General features: G+C 41.4%; 1 protein-coding gene across 1 annotated transcript; it reads right to left on the reverse strand.

The window, feature by feature from the left end:
* Positions 1-427: 427 nt before the first annotated feature.
* LOC124259092 (melanotransferrin-like) lies at positions 428-18307 on the reverse strand. The gene is given in 16 exon segments (XM_046693185.1): positions 428-1102; positions 1856-1931; positions 2394-2588; positions 3957-4130; positions 4904-5020; positions 5759-5874; positions 6243-6489; positions 6963-7281; positions 7780-7970; positions 9168-9228; positions 9230-9327; positions 9569-9667; positions 10482-10606; positions 11452-11596; positions 15721-15741; positions 18173-18307. Coding segments are annotated over 16 exon segments (2298 nt in total). The 5' UTR covers positions 18234-18307; the 3' UTR covers positions 428-849.
* Between the last annotated feature and the right edge of the window lie 6418 nt (positions 18308-24725).

The raw sequence follows: 24725 nt of genomic DNA on the forward strand, positions 1-24725 counted from the left end.
ATAAAATATGATATTTACAGTTCTGGAATGAGAAATGTTGAATATTAACCCTGGGCAAGACTTTCACGACTGTTAGCAAATAACCATTTCAGGGCTCGATTCAGTGCTTTGTTACTTGCACTGGTGCAACCCAATATAACACAGTGCAACCTAGTTATGAGTCTAACTTGCACCAGGTGCAAGTCAATTTTTGAGTGGGTAAACTTCTGAATAAAACATCTAAATAATTCAATAGCATATTTCTGATATTACATATTGCAATAAAAACTGTGCAACTGGAATTTGACTGGTGCAACTAGGTTTTTATCTTAGGTTGCACCTGGAGAAGTGGGTTAACATCTCTTAAATCGAGCCCTGTATTACCAGTTTTTTTGTGTTCAGATCTGTCAGGACCAGTTACCAATTTACAAGAAACTTGCATTTAATGAAAAATAATAATATTTAGCACTCCACACATCTAACAGATTTTAAACCACATGGAGTTTATTTAGTGCTTATCATGCCATTCTTCTTGAGCAATAAATTGAATTCATTAATTACAATATAACATGGAATTCTTGCATACATGTATATTGTATTTCATCAATCTCTTCAAAAACCACTGATGAATGTTGTAGCAGTATTATGAAATTGTTAAAAAGTAAAAACTGAATATGTTCATAAAAATATGAACAAAACTGACCACATCTCCAATTTATGAAAAAGATTAATTTTGATTTGATGACTTCAGTACCTTTTAATAACATTTACATTCATTCTGTTCTAACTACTAGTAAGTGTAAACAGAGATTTACGTTGTTTTGGAGATTGGTATTAGATTCCAAAAGGTCCAAAGTTATTCTAGTGACACTATAACTTGAAAAACTGTACAACAGCAACTAATGCTGCAACAAACAGGAAGCTGGGGGAAACTGAGAAGGCTCGCGAGGGGTTCACACATGTATATTTTTGAAGGTTTTCTATCTGGGCAACAAAGTCTTCTCCCAGCCAGTCGAGATAGTTCTGTCTGTTGTCGGGGATCCTCATGAGACGCACAGCCGCATCCGTAAACATCAAGTCCGAGTACCATGTCCCAGAGTCAAACATGTGGAAGTCGCCATCACTGGAAATAAACAACAGAGCAGGTCAAATCAAACCTTATTTGACCTTAAGATATGTATGTTGTATAATGCCACACTCAGCCTTAAAGTGAGTGAGGTTTTTTTATGCAGCTTTTAGCAATGTTCCAGCAATATCATGGCAGAGGATACCAGAAATGGGCTTCACACAATGTACCCATTTGGGGAATCGACCTAGGCCTTCAGTGTGACGAGAGAACACTTTAACCACTGGGCTACCCACCCCCCCATCAGCTATAGAATGGTATGTGTAATTATCAAGTCAGGACAAGCCAAACCAGTGACTGATATAATGAGTAACCTATGCATTTGTTGGTTGTTTCACGCTGCACTCAGCAATATGGCGGCAGTCTTTAAATAATCAAGTCTGGACCAGACAATCCAGTGATCAACATCAAGAGCATCAATCTATGCAGTTGGGATACGATGACATGTGTCAACCAAGTCAGCGAGTCTGACCACCCATGAATCTTCTCTTATGACAAGAATGGGTTCCTGAAGACCAATTCTTACCCAAATCTTCAAGAGGGCCGTCTGTTTCTGTTCCTTCAGAAACACTATGCCATATATGAACCATGTGAAGGTTTTAAGCCACAGACAGCACTTTCACAGCACATTCATGGTGGCATGTAAATTATTCTGGCCACACAAATCAGTGGTTGATATCACGAGCAGCATCTCACACCAGTGAGGAACAATGACAAGATATCAAATGAACTCATTAAACATTAACTTACATGTCCGAAGAGAAGAACTGTTGTCCGTAGTTGACCAAATTCCAGAAAATCTCACGCTCTTGTGCACTCTTGAATTCTGTAAAGTCAAATAAACATGTTAGTTATCATTATGAAGCAACAAACCAGTTTTTCAAATAAATTCCCTGATGTCATGAATAATCGTAGTAATGACAAGATTAGATTGACTACTTAAGACTTAAACAACATAAACTTGCTTCACATGACTTCAGATAATCTGTTATATCAAGACCTCTCAGTATTTGATATGGCTACAGTTATCCCATGAAGGCTTAGTATAAATATAATTTTGATAAAAACAAACAGTTCCTTTTAAATTGAAATGGACCCTCAGTGAGATAGGACATTCAACCTGAACCTGAGGAAGTCTAGACTTGCTTCATTTAGAGCTTAAACATTGCACAAAGGGCTGGGCTGAAGGGAAAATAATGTGGTTCAGAGACTGTGAGACAGACTGCGTTTGCACATACAAGTTGAGTCTTTTTAACTGCTAGCTAATCCTTCCTGACAACACACTTACTGGAAGTGACAATAGCATTGGCTGGGACAACCCCAAGATGGCACTCGCTGAACTTGTCTATGTTGACTCGTCTTCCATCTTTACACAACAGTTCATAGTCATCCGACCGACGGTTCCTTGCCCACTTGGCATGGTTACGTCCATCGGTGTTGTCTCGCACGGTCAAGTGTCGTACAAACGACACATCACCACCACCTGGAGAAAGCAGAAAGATATTTGGTGGACGTATACTGAAAGGTTTGAAAACAATAACAGTTACTGTTCACTGCAAAAATTATATGGGATCCTAGAAGTCCAGACAAGTTTTCGTGATGAGGATCATTTCACTATCGAATCACATCTGATTCAAGTGTTCTCTGACAAATATATCTACACAAGTTCTCTTAGACAATTAGTCCCAGTAATTAAGTTGTCTTACCTAAATATAGAAATAAAATATTTATCAACACAACAAATTCAAATTGAGCCCAGGCAATCTCGACTTGCCAAATCACTTACAAACTTCTATTCAATTTAATCAATATCACTAATATCTGGAAGACAGACTGGAGTCTGCTTGACAAGTGTGATATACTTGATACCTCTTGCAACCACTATGGGTTGCTAGGGACGAATTCTAAACTGAAATCTTCACAGGCTTGCCTCTTGCAACCACTATGGGTTGCTAGGGACCTATTCTAACCTGGACATCTCCTGGGTCCACCTCTTGCAACCACTATGGGTTGCTAGGGACCTATTCTAACCTGGACATCTCCTGGGTCCACCTCTTAGAACCACTATGGGTTGCTAGGGACCTATTTTAACCTGGAAATCTCCTGGGTCCACCTCTTGCAACCACTATGGGTTGCTAGGGACCTATTCTAACCTGGACATCTCCTGGGTCCACCTCTTAGAACCACTATCGGGTTGCTAGGGACCTATTCTAACCTGGACATCTCCTGGGTCCACCTCTTACAACCACTATGGGTTGCTAGGGACCTATTCTAACCTGGACATCTCCTGGGTCCACCTCTTGCAACCACTATGGGTTGCTAGGGACCTATTCTAACCTGGACATCTCTTGGGTCCACCTCTTAGAACCACTATGGGTTGCTAGGGACCTATTCTAACCTGGACATCTCCTGGGTCCACCTCTTAGAACCACTACGGGTTGCTAGGGACCTATTTAAACCTGGAAATCTCCTGGGTCCACCTCTTGCAACCACTATGGGTTGCTAGGTCAGGGGTGGAAATAACCCATTCCCGACGTCCGAGTCCAGTGTTTTTTTTCTGTCGGGCAAGCAAATATCTTTATCACACTGTACCGTTGTCCAGTTGACTTTCCAATGTTAATTATGTTGTTTATAGTGGAAAAATTATCATGGCAAGTGATTTTACATGTGCCACTGTTCCAGACTACACTAGCAATTTTAAAGTTATTTCCACCCCTGTAGGGACCTACTTTAACCTGGAAATCTCCTGGGTCCACCTTTTGCAACTAGCATAGGTTGCGAGGGACCTGTGCTAATATAGAACCCCCACCAAATTTTGTTACAGTATGAAGAAGAGGAAAATTGAGCTCACGTTCAACAAGACATCTGAAGGCACCGCTGGCTCCGTAATACTGCTCCTCACTGTTCCGCTGACATTTCCTGTAGCCCCCTCCGGCACATCCCTCGCACAGGCTGATGGGAGTTTGTTTGGGGTTGTACTCCTTGTCCAGGGCCCCTGGGATGCAGCTCCGCACAAACAGCTGGCCTGAAATATCATTGGATAGTCAATGTTTGGTACTGCTGTCAGCGATATCTAGCCTATATCATGGTACCTTGCAATGGTGAGGCTGAAAAAAAAACCTCCACAAAACACAACAAAATTTACAACTTTCGTCAACTTTCTTGAAAGATATGATATTTTCATAGATTGTCAGGGCTACAGATAAGGGGCGTACAGGCATAATGTACGCCTCAAAATCAATTAAGTACGACACAATAAAAGATTTCAAGCGTATCGTGTACACACATAAATACCTTGTACGTCTAACATAAAATTTCCGTGCGTATCGTGCAAATGGAAAAAAATTATTTCGGATAAATACTTGTCAAGAGTTTCTTTGCGAAACACGATTTGACACATAAGGAAACCCCGACATAAGGAATCCCTTGCGTTGCCATGCAACGATATGCGTCAATATTTTTCGAGTGGCTAAAAACTACACTGTTCCTATTTATATCCAGTCGGACCTGACATTTCGCGCATCACACAGTCGCTCAGTTGTTTCTCACGCGTCTTCAAATACAAATACATGGTTGGAAATAGTGATCGATGAATCGTCCAGACAAACCACATCAACTCGCTCACACAAAAACATGTCAGTACTCCTTCAAAATTCTCAGTACACCTCCACTTGCAATATGATGTGAAAGTACACTCACACACCCAAAAGTTATCTGGAGCCCTAGATTGTGCACTAATGTGATTGGTGTGACGGACCCTAATATGTCCTATTTTATGGTAGATTATCCTTCACGTACCAATATTCTCAAACATGGTACAGTCACTTGGAATGAACTGCTCTGTCTCGATGTAGATGTTGAGGGGAATGATCCATCCATCACCACGCCCTATGCCAGGTTGACATGCTCGCTTGCCTACAAGTTAATATACAGTCATATTGAAAAACACCACTAATTATATAATATATAAAATGTAAAAATGTAAACAACTATAGAGACAGTGAAACTGACCAAGAAAAGCCAATGAAAAGGAGAAGAAAAAAATGGCCACAAAATCATTGAATGTGTGATGTAATGAAACTGGCAATGTACTAAGAATATCCATGAAAAATGACAAAAGTCATCAATATCCCTCGTTTAAATGCTTCTAGGAAATAGATGATACTCATCTTCGTTTAAAGTTCTTTTTCATCATCAATTATCAAGACACCAGTTCATAAGTTTACATTACTATGTGGCAAGTTTGGGTGACAAAAGATTGTGAAGGTTTGAAGACCTCTGTAATTGGGAACTACTCCCATTTTCAGTCCAAGTCAAAACTGCTGCCATGGAAACTTGGAAAATCCCAAACTATCAAAAGGCACCAGTTAACCACTAAAACTATCTCGGGTCTAAGGTTGGTAAAGTAATAATGTATGTTTTTCACGATCAGCTCCAGTATCAATAACATCTTGCATGGATATACTGGCATTTCCATTTTAATATACTCCATAAAATGTGTTGTGGGTGACAGAAAGCACCCTTTTCACAATATGTGTGTACATATGTTAATCAATATATACAACACTCTTGTCAAGTGCAGTTACCACAGACATACAGTGTTCAACAATTTTGCACCACACATTGAGAGAAGCTCTCATAAAATATTCCCACCTTTCATATTGAAGAGCGTTGTGATCTTGTCCGTTTTCCTTGCTGCAGCAACCACCTTGAAACTCATGGACATATCGCCATAGTCCTCTGCCGCAATGGGGATCAGGTTAAAACGTCTGAGGGGAGACAAGTCAAACCAAATATCAATATACAGATGGCAAGTCAGGATCGAAGTCTTGGCAAAAATGGTTAAAAAATAGAGTATCAATCGGTCGTTTGAGGGAGTGTGTATGGTTTTACGCCACTTTTAGCAATATTTCAGCAAATTTCACAGCGAAGGAGACCAGAAATGGGCTTAACACATTGTACCAACGAATCAACTTGGGCCTTCTGCATGACAAGCAAACGCTTTAACCACTAGGCTACCCAACAGTCATCGTTATAAAATGGCTACTCAACATTATCCCAGGTCAGCAGCCTCTTGTAAGTTGTAAAGGTATGAAAGAATTTGTATTTTGTTGCCAGCTTCCGCGCAACAACTAACCTGCCAGCAATGTAGATGTCTCCAGCATCTAGATTCATGAGGTCAGCGTCTCCCTTGGCGATCATATCCATGCACTGAGTTGTGTTGGTGCCCAGTAGACAGTCGATCTCAGGTTTCAGGTCTTTGGCCTTGAATGCCATGATCATAGACTCACACTTGATCTTCTCAGCGATTGAAATGACGCACCAGCGTGCTATGTCAAGTGGGCAGCGCTGCATCTTGTTCAACACATCGTTAAATTCAGGGCCTGCAGAATTGAAAATTTCCTCTCAGATCAACTATCCAAACTGAAGCATAGCAAAGGCATACAATATGTAACCATGGTAACTGAGTCAGAGCAATGCTGCAGATCTGTAAAACTGAACCCAGGCCTGCCATGTGACGAATCACTCCGAGTGAGTGAGCGACGTTTAGTTTTACGCCACACTTAGCAATATTCCAGCTATATGGTGGCGGTCTGTAAATAATCGAGTCTGGACCAGACAATCCAGTGATCAACAGCATGAGCATCAATCTAGGGAATTGGGAACTGATGACATGTGTCCACCAAGTCAGTGAGCCTGACCACCTGATCCCGTTAGTCGCCTCTTACAACAAGCATGGGTTACTGACGATCAATATTCTAACCTGGACTTTCACAGGTCCGGATGACTCTGAATGATCCAGATTCTGGATTACACTGAAATCATTCCTCAGTCTGTGGTCCTCAAACATACTTACCAACCCACTCATAGTAACTGGCATCAATGTCCTCTATCCTCTTGGTGGTGTCCGAAAACATCAGGTTCTTTCTTAAGTAAAGTCCGTCTTTGGCATCGTAACTCTTCTTAGATTCAAAGATCTGGAATTTGTCGTAATATGTCCCGCCCACTTTGAACCAGTCCACAGCCTGAAGGATGAATCTCTTGAAGCTGTTGACCACCTCCTGCTCCCGCACAGCAGACGTCATTATGATGTGGGAAGGAATAACTCCCCAGTTACATTCTGCAAAGTCAGTCACTGGGCGCTTGGTATTATCAGGACACAGCAGACGGAAGGTCTGTAACATAGCAATAAACAGATGCATTCTGGGAAACATTTGCTGCTAAAAATGGATCACTTGTGTTTGTTGTTTAAAGCAGCACTCAGCAATATTCCAGCTATATGGCAGTGTTCTGAAAATAATAGAGTCTGGACCAGACAATCCAGTGACTGATATCATGAGCATCAATCTACACATTTGGATTATGACGATATGTGTCAACCAAGTCAGTGAGTCTGACCACCCGATCCTATTAGTTGCCTCTTTCGACAAGCATGGGTTGCTGAAGAACAATTCTAACCCGGATCTTCACAGGTAGGTAAAACTTGTGACATACCACTTTTTTTCTCTCAATTGAATGCATGGGCACAAATTTCTTTCTACCCCCAGTGTTTAATCCGAAAGATAATAATAGGGTGCATAGAAACTACTGGGCATGTGAGACCCAAGCATATACATTCACTAGACCCAAGCATCCCTGGCCCCACAAGACAGGTCATGCTGCGAGACACTTACATCAGGGGTGAACTGAGATCCCTCCAGTGATGTCATCATCTCGACAGTGTCGTGGCGGAGGAAGGTGAGGTCACCTCGTCCGCTGGCCATACAGTTGTAGGCTCCATCAAACCCAGCTGAAGGATCACTGGTGGTGCATCTCTCCTCTCCTGCGCCATTGCAGGACTCACACACAGACGTGGGGTTGTTGCCTGGAGACAGCGAGAGTTGCTACATAGTTACTACAGCCACTAGTTACTACCTATATTATACTCACTACATAGTAAATACATAGTTATTACTTATTTACATACTTTATGACTTAGTTACTGCATAGTTATTACATAGTTACTACAGACTTAACAGCCATTCATAACTGCTCATGTCATTCCGGCAAGCCGGATGGCGTCTCGTACCCCTGTGGTGGCCATGTGCAAACAGGCACGGAGATGAAAATAGTCTAGGCCTATTTCAAAGGAAAGATAACTCTGAATTTCCAAACATGGCTACTCCTAGAAATTTATAACACAACAAGAAAGTCACTTAAAAGTATGTCTCTTATGTCATTAACAAATATCAGTAAGATAATTTTATAATCACGAAAATAATAATAAAAGTCGATAATCGCAAAGAAACTATTTGACCTCATTTCGCATTACTCGTGATTTGATTGGTTTGCCAAGATTCTTGGCAATAATGGCGTACTATACAGGTACGACTCTTCTTGTAGGTCATGGAAACAGGCAAGTAGTTATGAATGAGTTAACAGCCATGCTAGAATCAAACGCTGTTAATTCCAACAATGAGATGGTCTTAGGTAACAAATCAAACGGAGACAGAGAAGCATGGGATTCAGTGGCATCTGATTGGCTAAACAAAGCCTGTTTTTCATAAAAATGCCCACTAATACTGTTTCCTGACTGGTTGAAAATAGACTGGGCAAAGTTTGTCTTGAATTACTAAATTGAACAATGTCAATAATTTCATACTGTCATCTAAGAGCAATCTGTGATACTGTGTTCGTTTCCTCATTTTAAATTTTTAGTGAGTGAGTGAGTTGGGTTTTATGCAGCTTTTGACAATATTCCAGCAATATCTCTGCTGGGGACACCAGAAATGGGCTTCACCCATTGTACCCATGGGGAATCGAAACCCGTTTTTGGTGTGACGTGCGAATGCCTTTTCCACTGGGCTACCCCACCACCCCTTAATCTAAATGAATTGACTTCAGCATGTTTTGCATATATGGAGTTATAAACAAAACAACTACTGTGCACACTTTGCATAAACACAGTTACACAACACAGACATTTGACAGTTATCTGTTGGATGTTCTTAGAATATACTGCCAAATTCTTAAAACAGTCAAATTGTACCCCCTGCTACCACTGCAATGCAAGAAAACTCACCGAAAGGGTTGTAGAATGAAGTGAGAGCTCCAGGCAAACACATTCTGTTGAAGAAGCTGGTTAACGGATTTCACAACAGCATTACACTCTTCTACGGGGATCAGGTTCCTGTCCAACAGCTCAGCGATGGGATACAAATAGCCGGCACTCGTTCCAATACCTTTAACAGAATTAGGATCAAACGTAATATCAGTTTTTCACTATTCAAAAGAGATGATGCAATGATGACACCAGAAATGGGCTTTAGACAGTGTACCCATGTCGGGAATCGAACCCGGGTCTTCGGCGTGACGAGTGAACGCTTTAACCACAAGGCTACCCCATCACCCCAAGACAACAAGAAAGTCAAAAACAAATTGTATACTGGTTTACATCTACAGATCAAATTATTTTGTGATTACCTGGAAAGCAGATATTTTTCTTGCGCAAAGCATTCAGGTCAACAGGCCTATCCTGCCGAAACACTGCCACAGCGTAGTAGTTCGGTTTGTCCTTCACAACTGTAACACACAACAATACATGGGTGACTGACTCTAGCTAAACGGTCCTCAGCAGTATTTCAGTTATATCCACAGTCAGCTTGACTCAGGATCTGTCTGTATAGTATGTTCCATCAAGAAAAAATATTCTCAATTTCTACATATTTGGTTGGTTGGTTGTTTAAGTCCGCACTCAGCAATATTCCAGCTATATGGTGGTGGTCTGTAAAGACAATCCAGTGATCAACAGCATGAGCATCGACCTACACAATTGGGTTACGATGATATGTGTCAACCAAGTCAGCAAGCCTGACCATCCGATCCAGTTAGTTGCATCTTACGACAAGCATGTGTTCCTGAAGAACAGTTCTTACCCGATCTTCACGGGTTATATCTGGAGGTCTGCTCAGGAACAGAGCACTAAATTTGTTTTCATTAAACTCTATCTTGTCAGAATGAAACTATATAAAACTGACTGACTGAGTTTGGTTTTACGCCGCTTTCAGCAATATTCCAGCAACATCAAGGGGGGGGGACACCAGAAATGGGCTTCACACATTGTGCCCATGTGGGGATTCGACTCCAGGTCTTGGTGGCTTCACACATTGTGCTACCATGGGGATTAGAACCCAGGTTCGGCGTGGTTCGAGGGCAACGCTTTAACCATTAGGAACCCTTGCCCTGGCACAATTATATAAAAACAAATACAAAACATAGCAAGACACCAAGAAGAATTATTCAAAGTTTTAGGAATTTCTGTTTATTCTTTATCATCATTATCCTGACAATATCTTAAAAATAATCTAACTGAAACTTTCAATAACCAGAAACTCACCATCTTCATAGTTTTCTGCCAGTATTGGCATCATGTTGTGATATCTGCCAGAGTAGTAACCTTGACCTGAATCCAAGGTCATCAGGTCAGCTTGGTCATTTTCTATCTTCTTCATGCATTCAAACCTGTAAACATGGTAAAACAAATGTTCAGTTGTAAATAAATCATCTTGTAAAATCTTCAGTTAAACAAAAGGAAAAAACATGATTGGAAACTGTAACCAAGAGAAGAGTGAGTGAGTATGGTTTTATGCTGCATTTAGCAATATTCCAGCAATATCACGGTTGAGGACACCAGAAATGGGCTCCAAACATTGTGCCCGTGTGGGGAATCGAGTCTGGGTCTTTGGCGGGACGAGTGAACGATTTAACCACTGGGCTACCCTACCGGTCTCCGTGGGTAATAACCACTGGGCTACCCCACTGTTGTGATCAGGCAGGACACCCTGAGGTGGATGTTGAATGCTACTTACAGAGCTCCAGATAAGATTTAGCTCATGTGGGTACTGTACCCACTGTATTTTTGGGGAGTGGGTATTATGAATGTTGAGTGGGTATTTCATTTTCCGTTACCCACTGCTTTCAAATATGTGAGTATTTCAGTCATTTTACTCACCTAAGTATTATGTCATTGAGTAAGTTTACTAAGCAGGTATGTTCTGCCTTATGTCATACCTACTCAAAACCAACTTAAATATAATGGAAATGATTTCATAAAAATCACTCATCCTATACTGACAGTACAACACTTGTCCTATACTAACAGTACAACTTGATAGCAATCGATGTCTTTTTCATTACGGAAGCGATTTTTATAAATATATTCCGTTCGCATTTGTTTTAAACTTTTTTCGTATCTAACATTTTAAATGCGTAATTGGTATGCAAACAAGTATTTTTCAATGCGCAAATGGAAATTATCTATGCGTATTTTACCCGGATACGCAGCTTATCTGGGCCTCTGTACTTACACGTCCACACTTCGGACACATGTGAATGTAGAAGGTATGACTTCACGCCCCACAACACTGGCGTCGTATCTGAAAGTTTCTAACACTTTCTGCAGCTCCAGGCATTTCGCCTCTTCATCGTCGCTCACAACACACCACCTGGTGGCTGAAACAAGAACAAACACAAGCTTCAATGAGTGGGCTGAGAGGTTTTACATCCCTAGAGTGAGTGAGTTTAGTTTTAGGCTGCACTCAACAATATTCCAGCTTTATGGCAGCTGTCTGTAAATAATCGAGTCTGGACCAGACAATCCAGTGATCAACAGCATGAGCATCGATCTATGCAGTTGGGAGTACGATGACATGTGTCAACCAAGACAGCAAGCCTGACCACCCGATCCTGTTAGTTGCCTCCTATGAGAAGTATGGGTTACTGAAGATCAGTTCTATCCCGGATGTTCACGGGTCTACATCCCTAGAGGGTTGATCATTGAGATGGATAGGTGCAGCATCTTGGGGACAAATGTAAAGGTGAACGACATGGTTTATACTCACCTGAAACTAAAACTATATTTGTAACAGAAAACGACACAACCACTACCTGTACCACCCTTTAGCAGAGCATTGCAACATGTTCAGTCAAGATTCTGTGAGACACTAAGCAACAGCTGAAAACATCCATCCCTAAATTCTGAATGAAGCTGACATGTGAACAATTTGAGTTGAAGTAGAAGTTCCCCGTTTTCCTCTACCCATGCACACTGGAGACCAGCAGACAAACCCAGGATCAACATCTTGATCTCAACCAGGAGATCCTGGCATGGATAAGGGACACAACTCCGCACAGTGAATTCAAGACACATTTGAGTGAGTGAGTTTAGTCTTATGTCGCTTTTAGCAATATTCCAGCAATATCACAGAGGGGGACACCAGAAATGGGCTTCACACATTGTAAACTTGTACCCATATGGGGAATTGAACCTGGGTCCTCAACGTGATGAGTGAATGCTTTAACCACTGGGCTACCCCACTGCCCCTAGTTCACAATGAGGCAACAATACAATGATTAATCACATGACCATACTCAAAGTTGACTTTAAACAACAGAAAAAGATTCCAGCCCAAAACACAACAACCAGTGACTGTGTCAGAAGCTGAATACATGTCAAAAGAAATAAGTTATTACAGTGTGTGTACACAGCAATTATATATATGACATATGTATACTAGATTCTGTTTTCTTGAGAAATCATCTCTCATTCTTTATGCACTGGCACTTTTCTTGTATTGTGTAGATATGTTTATAAATAAAGAAGAAAGAAAATTTATATTAAGATTACTATAATTACCCAGCAGAAATTTAAGACTATGTGGCTAAAAGTTCCTGCTCCGTGAAAAGTCATAACCTGGCAACTAGCAATAGGGGTGGGGAAGGACTGACTGACTGAGTTTGGTTTTACGCCACTTTTAGCAATATTCCAGCAACATCACAGTGGGGGACACCAGATATGGGCTTCACACATTGTACCCATGTGGGGATTCGAACCCGGGTCTTCGGGACGAGCCAACGCTTTAACCACTAGGGCTACCCCACCGCCTGGTGGGGAAGGAGACGGGGGTACGTGGGATGAGTAGGGTCCGGGTGGGTGGGAAAGATGATGGTGGAAGGGATGAGGTGTAACCAAGGACAGGTAACAGGGAGATTAACCTTGTCAACAAAAACTAAAACATAAAAAAAATATAATTAAATTCTAGCTGTGTCATCGCCCGTTGAGCATGTTTATTATCTACCGATAGATTTGTCTACAGGTTTACTGTTTAGCATTTGTGTCATTTAATATTTTGAATAAAAGTATCATGAAAATATGACAGCGTTCACACACGTATTAACTAAGGAAGTGAAACCTTGAATTAAGCATGACTCATTTACACAAACTAAATCAGATCATAAGGTTAATTATCCTATTTTACAAAAGTTCCAGACTTAAATCTTGCAAACTTTCAAGGAGCTAAAACAGCTTTCTGTGTTTGGTTGGAAATATTTTTGGGGCTAAACATCCCTTTTGATGTAATGTGCACATTACTAGAGAACTGAACCTCAATCCATTTAGTGTCCAGCTGTTGACAAAAACATGAACAAACGTCTGTAATACAGGCAATGAAAAGTTGTCTTCTTACCAATGTTACAATGGTATACTAAACAAGAATGACCAATGAGCTCATTGTTATAGCATTATCCCACATATATCTCCATTCTGTCACCAATATTAGGTTTAATGTCATGGACTAATCAACTCCCACGGCCTTGTCTTCGCTCTGATTCTGATCTGTGATTGTGAAGATCACTGTCTGTGTTCAACATGTTCAAATTACCAGTATCATGTTCATGAAGGAGAAAATCAAAGGGAGGTAACTGACCAGAGCGGTGGAGTGAGTGAGTGGTTTCACGCTGCTTTTAGCAATATTCCAGCTATATGGCGAAGGACATAAAAAATGGGCTTCACACCTTGTACTCATGTGGTGAATTGAACCCAGCTCTTCAGCATGACGAGCGAATGCTTTAACCACTAGGCTATCCCAACCGCTTCTCCAGAGAGGTGGACTGACTGAGTATGGTTTTACGCCGTTTTTAGCAATATTCCAGCAATATCACGCCGGGGGACACCAGAAATGGGCTTCACAAATTGTACTCATGTGGGGAATCGAACCCGGCCTTCGCGGACGAGAACAGCTTTTAACCAATTAGCTTAACCACTAGGCTACCCCACCACCCCTCCAGAGGTGGAAGTAGTGTTACTTATATGATTGTTTGGTCGGTTGTTCAAAATTTCAGCAATATTCCAGCTATGTATGTGGTAAATAATCAAGTCTGGACTAAACTGACTGACAATTTTTTTACCAGCAATATTCCATATGGCGGGGGACACCAGAAATGGGCTATTACTGTAATGTGGGAATCAAATCTGACTAAAACAATCCAGTGATGGATAAACAATCCAGTGATATACTTTATGAAAAAGTGGCAGCAAATGAGTTATGTTTATCATATTAGAATGGAGATATAATCAGACAACTGAGGGTTCGTATGTGATCAGCAATAATGGCAAAAACTGGTTCAAACAATGAAAATAAAAACAAATCAAATAACTAAACAATAACAAACCAACAACAACACTTTTTAGTGAAACTGGTATCAAATACTAAACACATTTTTGAGTACCCATGCAAATCATGATAGATATTTCTGAATTTTGATTATAATACTGCAGTTGGACAGAATCGTTAGCTTAGTCTGACACATCTGAAGCTGTTTTTCTCCATTTCAGTCTGCATCAGGATCAGTAGCATCACACCTGAAGGAGTCTACCACAGTAACCATGGTAACCGTAGAGTATGGAGTCTCAGGTTGTTCATGGTTTCATCGTGTTCAGTATTGCCACTGATGAGCGAGTGAGTTTAGTTTTCCGTTGCTGTTAGCAATATTATAGCAATATCATAGCTGGGGACATCAGAAATGGGCTTCACAAATTGTACCCATGTGGGGAATTGAACCCAAGTCTTCGGCGTGATGAGCTAATGCTTTAACCATTTGGCCACCCCACTGCCCTCATCACTGATCATGCTGATAACATTACATGGAGATTGTGACAGCAATGTTTCCATTGACAATGTTCACTGTTGAATAAATGAGCATAACTCCCTAGTTGGTATATTTCCTAAAAGGTGAGGTGAAACTGGGTTTTACGTGAGTGAAGCATGAATAGTGAGTGAGTGAGTGAGTGAGTTGAGTTTTACGCCGCGACTCAGCAATTGGCGAATAATCGATTTGGACCATACAATCCAGTGATCAACAGCATGAGCGGTCGATGTGTAATGGGAACCGATGACATGTGTCAGACTGTCAGCGAGCTGACCAATTTTTATAGTGACAAGCATAGCCCACATGAAGGGCTATTCTAATGACCGGACCTTCACGGGTCGAAGCATGAATACCCCACTCAGACACATTATACTGACTCCGAGTCGACCAGTCCTCGTTGTACCCATTAATGCCGAGCTTCAGGCAGGACCAACAAGTACCATATTTTAACTTTTTTTGGTATGACGTGGTCGGGGATCGAACCCACGACCTTCCGCTCTCCGGGAGGATGCTCTAACCACTACACCACGGAGGCAGTATATATCCTAAAAGCATAAGATGCGACAAATAGCCAACATGACATATCATCAATAATGACCTAACATTATATCTCCATGGGTACTCAGAACGCATATGAAACAATATACTACCTCGGTCCCCTGCAACAAGATCTGGAAACAAGGGGGACATGGATTGTTTATGAGTAACAAAATATACCACACATGAAGAAAATGTTATTATGCATGTAAGCTTCGGGTGTTAGAAATAGCATGCATTAGAAAATTGTAAGGATCAACTTAACGGCCATTAATGAATATGTGCAATATGTATAAGCAGTATTGTGATGCCTTGGACTGACTGACTGACTGAGTTTATTTTATGCCGCTTTTAGCAATATTCCAGCAATATCATGGTGGGGGACACCAGAAATGGGCTTAACACATTGTGCCCATGTGGGGAATCGAACCCGGCCTTCAGCGTTTAACCACTAGGCTACCCCATCACCCTATTGGAAAGATTGATTGAATGATTGAGTTTGTTTTCAATATTCCAGTAACACTACAGTCAGGGACACAAAGGGGACACAAAGAATAGGTTTTGTGTTCACACAATGTGCCCATGTAGGGAAACAAACCCTTTACATGTTCAACATGGCCAGTGAACGCAAGCTCTGTAAACCACAAGGCCCCCTATAAAGATGACAGTGTTAATAAATATAACAAATTACATGAACTGATTCTGAATCTCATTCAGCAGGACCCCACTGTGTTCATAGCAAGCTTTGTAAAGTTGAAACAAAAACAGGAGAAATCTGATAACAGAGAACATGGTAACCATGGAAACTCTTCAAGAAACTGTTTGAACTTTATTACCATCTTTACATAATACAACCACAATAGGGTTGGGCTTCAGAGCAGAATCCTCTTTCCTGCTCAGGTAAATGTATCCTAAGTGAAATGGAGAGAGTGATTTGGGTTTTACACTGCTTTTAGCAATACTCCAGCAATATTACACGGAGACACCAGAAATGGGCTTCACACATTGCACCTATGTGGGGAATCGAACCCAGGCCTTCAGCGTGAAGAACAAACACTTTAACCACTGGACTACCCCACTGCCCCAAGTGAAATGGAGACCAAGACCCTTGATATCTGAAGCAGCTCCTGATAAACAGCCCTTACTAAGAGTTACCAAGCAATAAGTTAATAACAAGATTTCCTTTAAATTGTGCTATTATCATGATTACTGTAAACTGTCTTTGCCTAGCTCCTCTTAAACAAATCTCCATGATCACTTTGTTGTTACCATAGCATGATATAGAATAGGTTTATTTAGGTTCTTGCAATGAATTATCCACTCAACAACTTATCGTCCAGTAAACTGGTAAGTAGTACTATTCGTTGGTTTCACATTAATTTTCGACTGGCTGTGCGCGATGTGCAGAGGTAAAAAATATCCACTGGCCAACTTCCGGTTTGGTCGTAAGCTTTACCGATAGTGTAAACACACTCTAAAGAAAGCAAAAATCAAAACAAATATATGGTTTTATGTCGAATTTAACTGATGTCAATTCATTTATGAATGGAAGGGACCGGAATTAGTTAAATAAATAGCTTAACGTTTGTTAACAAGCTCTTGTATAAACACATTTCACCACCACCTGTCCACCGCTTCCTGCACATCCCCTTCTCACAAGTAAAAACACACATCTCTGATGCAATGCCACCAAAATAGGACATCAATTATTGAAAAGCATAGGCAAATGGATGTATGTACTCAACTATGAACAGTTGTCACGCGTAAATAATATTCATACAGCATTTATTTAGAGTGTGTTTACAATATCGCTAATACGACCAAACCGGAAGTTGACCAGTGGATATTTTTACACGCTCTACGCATGCGCACAGCGAGTCGAAAATTAATGTGAAACCAACGAATGTCATATACGCCATTGCTAAACAAAACTGAACATGAGCAGCTGTTTAGGGTTTAATTCTGTTTTCAGCAATATTCTATCAATATCATCCCAAGAGACACCAGAAATAGGCTTCACATATTGTACCTGGGGATTCTAAACCTGGGTCTACTTCTCCATGACAAGAGAGAGCTCTGACCACTAGCCTACTCCACTGAACATTAGTAGTGAAACTAATAGTACCACTTAACATGACCATACCCCCATGGTTCCTCTTTAGTCTCCTAATCTACATTGTAAGCACTGATATTGGTGACTCGGTTTCAATGTCTATTATCGTTATGGAATTCAATATGACATTAATAATAATGATAATCTCACGATACTGTAAAATATTTGAATTTCTTAACTGTCTTCTTGGATATGGACACAATTTGGTAATAATAGACATCTTGATACAGAATCAAAGAATATATGTAATTATATACGTGCATTTCTACTTATTATTAGCTAATCTACATCTAAGTTCTTCATCTACATCTACTACAACAGTTCGGAGTATAGTTGGGTGAATGAGGAAATGTGAGTCATAACGACTTTGTGTACACCTGTACCTTTCTGTCTTACTCGATTATAGGGTTTACCTGTGTTGTCAATATAGAATAATTAGCAAATACACTTACGTCTGTCAGCAAGCGCAGTTGTAAGAAACGCTAAAACTAATACTTTCAAGTTCCAATGCATGATTATTGAGTGGTATTCCAACAGACCACTACACTTCCGCCATTTGCATTCAAACCGTGTCACCGCTGTCGCACCTGAATAAATAGTGCGCGTAGGTCTGTCATCGCTGATATTTAATTAACCCTTTGTTTATTATCGCAACATAGCAGTCCATCCAAACAAAGATCGTATGGTAGGTCTCAGTAAGTTGTCATTATTTATTTGTTTATTTCGTGTGGTGAGTCTCTTTACACCTGTGCGCGAAGTAATACATTGTCAACTGCGTACCTGTACCGGTGTCCAGGTAAAATGTCCCCTCGGACAGTATATCCGTCCGAGTATATAGAATCTACTGTGTAAACGATATTGTAACACTCTAAACTTTTACAATCATTTACATGGAATAAAAAGCGAATTTAAAGCCATTCACAAATGAAATAATCGTATGTATATGGATATTATTGAATAGGTATACGGTAGCTTCTGGATAGTTTTTAGGAAGGGGAACCGGTGGTGTCCTATAAATTCCTGAACTATTACGAGTAGCGCACTACTTTATTACTTATGACACACAATAAATACTTCCAAAGGTACGGAAAAGTATATTTTGAAATATATGATATGTGACGCCAACATATATACATATTACTACACAGCTTCTTAGGACTCTTATGGGGGCGGTGGGGTAGCCTAGTGGTTAAAGCGTTGGCTCGTCACGCCGAAGACCCGGATTCGAATCCCCACATGGGTACAATGTGTGAAGCCCATTTCTGGTGTCCCCCGAGTGATGTTGCTGGAATATTGCTAAAAGCGGCGTAAAACCAAACTCAGTCGATCAGTAGGACTCTTATGTTACACTTTCACGGGTTAATTCGACTGACTGTCAAACGGACACTGTGAGCCTCTCAACTGATTACGGCGTGGATCCACTCTCGATTATCCAGTGTATTATATTGTCACTTATACCGGGTAATCGAGGATGGGTGGAAACCTAAGATATTTAAAAATATATAGCCCGAGAATAGCTACTGATCAATGACTCTGGTTGTCCTTATTTAGAAAAAGAAGGGTTGTTTGTTTTTACGCTGCACTCAGATATTCCACGGAGGTTTGTAAATGGTCGGATTGTCCACGCCCGTGGGGTATGAGTGCACGAAGGTGCAAGGCATACAACTCCTGATTTTCCGCCTTTTTCCGAGATAAGATATAGTCACTGACATTCAGTTAGAGAACAGAGGCAAGTTTGTAGACACACATACAGCTTTCTCACAAATACAGGTAACCGTTTCGGAACATTACAGTCTGATATTGTAAACAGGGAGACATATTCATGGACTATTTGTGGTGTTGACTTCATCATCTGCATTTGGTGAAAATGTACAAGACGGCATTATTTTCGTCATGTTGTCGAGACTTTATGATAAATTTAGTACTTTAAATATGCTGATGTATCTACTTGTGAGACAAGAGGGCACAGCCATCCTCAATATTCAAGGGTTAGTTTCTCTGGAGTATTGGTTGGCCTAAGAGGCGGCGAGGGTCAAGTACAGAACCATCCGAGCGATACTTGATGTACACACCAAGTCTAGGTCTTCCACAGCATGGAGTAAGACCTGTGTGAAGAACGAGTTGAACAACAGGGGGCGAGTACACAGCCTTGTCTTACTCCGTTTGAGGGGGCGGTGGGGCAGCCCATGGTTACAGCATTCTCTCGTCACGTCGAGGATCCGGGTTCGACTCCCCACATGGGTACAATGTGCAAAGCCTTTTTCTGGTATTGCTGGAATATTGCTGAAAGCGGCTAAAAACCAAAATTCAGCCACTGAGTCCTCCGTTTGAATAGTTTCAATAGTCATCATTGGAGCGGACTAGATCAGTCGTGTTGTCATGGCAAAGCCGTATCAGGGTAGTAAACTTGCATGGACAGCCCGGCTTCCTGAGGATGGTCCACAGTGCTTCTCCGTTGATTGTATCAAAGAACCTCGGTCAAGTCTACGAACACTGCGTACAGGTCCATGTGTTGCTTTATACACCTCTCCTGGACTTGTGGGGCGGTGGGGTAGCCTAGTGGTTAAAGCGTTGGCTCGTCACGCCGAAGACCCACATGGGTACAATGTGTGAAGCCCATTTCTGGTGTCCCCCGCCGTGATGTTGCTGGAATATTGCTAAAAGCGGCGTAAAACTAAACTCAGTCAGTCAGTCAGTCTCCTGGGCTTGTACTGATGTAGACACCATGTCTACAGTACTGCGACGAATTCGAAAGCCCCAAGATGCGTTGGGGTAGCCTAGTGGTAAAGTGTTCGCTCGTCATCGAAGACCGGGTTCGATTTCCCACATGTGTACTATGTTTGAAGCCTATTTTCAGTGCCCATTTCGGGTGATCAGGCTCGCTGTCTTGGTTGATACATGTGATCGTATCCCAAATGCGTAAATCGATGCTCATGCTGTTGATCACTGGATTGTATTATCCAGACTCGATTATTTACAGAACGCTTTCGTATAGCTGGAATATTACTGAGTGCGGCGTTAAACAACAAACAAACAAACCAACCATCCACTGTTTCGAAGTCTACGCATCCCTCCTGCCAAGCGGCCGTAAAATATCAACACATGTACCTCTGGCAAAACACGATTTTCCCATTTCCGATTTTTGAAAAGTGAATAAAAACCCAACAACACAGAATACTACTTTATGAAAGTTCACAAATGTCTTGGTATAGACAGTAAATACGTTTGATCCATGGCCTGTTTCGTAGTTCCAAGACACACAAGGTAAATAGTGTAATATACGAGAAAAATGTACTGGCTTTGTGTGATAAAAGCAGCAGACAGCTGTCAGATTATACCACAACAAAAAGTTTATAAGTGAACTCAACCCATCCTCGATAATCTCCGGGGTATACGTTACGACCACTCTCCACTATACCCTGGATGCATCCACGGCTTGGCCCCATAATTATATTACCTCCCTTGGCCGGCTTTTTATCCAATCATGTGTCTATGCTGGGAAGTTGAGCGAACAAATCATAACTCACTTTCGCTTCTTAAATTATCTAACCGTTTAAACTTGGCAACACAATTGAAGCAGAGGTACTCTGAAAGAGGTAGAAGGAGTTCTTTCATATATTGTTTTAAAGTTTCAGATCTGTCAGTTTGTCTGTATTATTTCCCCCAAAATGCGAACAAACCTTCATGACTGCGACCGCTATCTTTTTTGACACTGGCAAGCTCGGATGTAACGGCGGCTTAGCTGATTAGCTACTGTGAGAATGCGGAGCCAGCAAAGGGGTTGTAATATAATTATGGGGCCAAGCCGTGGATGCATCCAGGGTATAGTGGAGAGTGATCGTAACGTATACCCTGGAGATTATCGAGGATGAACTCAACCATGAACTCATTTTTCCCGTTGTTATTCATGTCAGTACATTTACTAATATAAATTTAATGTAGAAGTTTGAGATGTTAACGACCTAAATGAAGCAGGTCTGGATTTCCTCAGGTTCTGAATCACTGAACTCAATAGGGCTCCTTATCAATTTATAAATGGAATTATTTGTTTCTGTCAAAATTATATATTCAGAGACTAAGCATTAGTCTGCTAATTAGGTTTAGCAGTGTATGAGATGTGCTGTGGATCTTCAATTGTTTGTTTTAAGCTTCAGGCATTTTGGCATACACATGTTATTTGTGGAATGCCACATATTTCCGGTTTCACAAGCAATCTGCGAGTGTGTATCATACATTTTTTTCTGACGAAAAGCATGTATTTCGTTTAGTTAGTGACAGACTCACACAGCCTTTCAAAAGTCGCATCGATTATCTACCGACATATTTTGTAGCCGCAATACGTCTTGTGTCAAAAGATAGAGCACGTAATTGTGCTGGTGATTGAAGTGGTATATAGTTGATACTGGTATCAATGCTTTTTTTTCACCTTAATTGTGTTTCGGTTGTAACGTTTTGATAACGCGAGGAATTATTGGGTCACATCAAATTGTCAGGTGTATACTGTCACCAGTCTGGTAGTTCACCTTTGTACTTACGTGTAATGCCGTGCATTGGTCCTGTATCCTTGGTAACGAACCTGATACAGTGGTGAGGATATGGAAATATCATGGCGGGGACACCATGCAGCAATGGGCTTCACACATTGTATCCGTGAGGGAAATCGAACACGTACCTGAGGCGTGACGAGCGAAAGCTTTACCTACTCAGCTACCCTACCTCCCGCCTCGGGGCGGTGGGGTAGCCAAGTGGTTAAAGCGTTAGCTCGTCACGCCGAAGACCCGGGTTCGATTCCCCACTTGGATACAATATGTGAAGCCCATTTCTGGTGTCCACCGTCGTGATATTGCTGGAATGTTGCTAAAAGCGGCGTAAAACTAAACTCACTCCCGCTTCATACAAAAACCTTTTTACACGAAGAACGAGTAGAGTTGCGTCCCTTTGGCACGCCAGAAGCAAGTGATCGGCGGTTTGAATCCGTGTTTCCCCAGACTATGTGAGGGTTTGTCAGCACCATAACTGTGCTTATGGGTTTCATGTAAGTGTTGAAAGTCTAAGACTTCCGTCACCTCTAGGCTTTCCTCCCGTATTAAACAGACCCTTATATAACTAAAATGCTATTCAAACCAGCATCAAACCAGACTCACTCGCAATTTCAGCTAATCAAACGGCATGGATACTATGCAAATTATTGCATGAGTGTTTGTGTCGCAAGGACTTCAGGAAAACAAGTGTCTGTACTATTGTAGTTTCCGAAGTTCATTTGGTCCTATTTTCAATGACAGCCTTCGTGGTGTAGTGGATGGTGCGTCTATCGGCAGAGCCAGAATGCAGATGGTCAAAAAGAAAACAATTGATGGTATTTGTAGTTACCCTGCCTGGCGTTCGGCATTAAAGGGATAACGCCAGTACAGTAAAACATGAGTCTCATGAACCAGACAGTGACCTACTTTTCAGCCGATCCGAAGTTTCTCGTGTGAAAGTGAAAAGAGACATTACAAACAACTATGGTTACACGAAATGCCAATTCCTGGTTTCATAAGAAAATGGTATTTACAAATGAATTTTAATTTTAAACTTTTAAAAATTGTATTTCTATATTTTATGGCTAGGCTTAGGCAGCATGACGTTAACAAAGACGACACAGACTGCCCCTATTTGATGAGGTCGTAACCTGACTGATTAATCTGGCTCACTGGTTACACCTGCTGTGTGTTCCTTGCGCTTATTAAGTGTACTTTTGTAACGTACAATGTGATTGATATAATATCAAGGCCGTACATGACCGCCAAACATTTCTAGCGGCCGAGCCTCGTTTTGAGATTTCCACGATTTCCAGATTTCCGGTTGTCAGAGCACGCTGTACGACAGAGCACGCTGCATAACGTGTTTGCAAGGATTAGAAGGAGCGTAGTGTTGCAATATACAAGTGATTAGATGTATCAAATAATACTGATTAATATTTATATATCCAGTTGAATGAGTTGGTCGCAAAATTCTGGACTGGTTATTGTACCAAATTGCGCAATAGGACGGAACCGAGTCAGCAGGAAACGAGACTGTTGTATAATCAATGTTTGACTTGTGTCTTAGCTTGGTATACATTTACATCACATCATGATACATTTCAGTGGGAAAGCACGATAAAACTAGCATTAGTACTCGCGCTAACTAAAACATACACACATGCACACGCACACGCTTTTACACAGGCACATACCCGTGAAGATATGGGTAACCCATGCGACTAACGGGATCGGCTGGTCAGGCTCGCTGACTTGGTTGACACATGTCATCGTATCCCAATCGCATAGATCGATGCTGTTGATAATTGGATTGTCTGGTCCAGACTCGATTATTTACAGACCGCCGCCATATACCTGGAATATTGCTGAGTGCGGCGTAGAACTAAACTCACCCACGCATTCACACGACCACGCACACGCACTCACAGTGAGTATCATCCTCGATAATCTCCAGGGTATACGTAACGACTGACAGACTGACTGAAGTTGGTTTTACGCCGCTTTAAGCAATATTCCAGCAACATCACGGCGGGGGACACCAGAAATGGGCTTCACACATTGTACCCATGTGGGGATTCGAACCCGGGTCTTCGGCATGACGAGCCAACGCTTTAACCACTAGGCTACCCCACCGCCGCTATACGTTACGATCACTCAGCACTATATAGTGGAGAGTGATCGTAACGTATACCCTGGAGATTATCGAGGTTGAGTGAGTATAAGTGTGCTTCATATGTCACTATGAAAAAGTGCAATGATCCGGGGTAGAATAGGTGTTCAGCAACCCATATGCTTGCCATAAAAGGCGACTATGCTTGTCGTAAGAGGCGACTAACGGGATCGGGTTGTCAGTTTCGCTGACTTGGTTGACACATGTCATCGGTTCCCAATTGCGCAGATCGATGCTCATGCTGTTGATCACTGGATTGTCTGGTCCAGACTGGATTATTTACAGACCGCCGCCATATAGCTGGGATATTGC

This window comes from Haliotis rubra, unplaced genomic scaffold, assembly GCF_003918875.1.
Source record: "Haliotis rubra isolate DU_JTF1 unplaced genomic scaffold, ASM391887v1 Scf118, whole genome shotgun sequence".
Classification (NCBI taxonomy): domain Eukaryota; kingdom Metazoa; phylum Mollusca; class Gastropoda; order Lepetellida; family Haliotidae; genus Haliotis; species Haliotis rubra.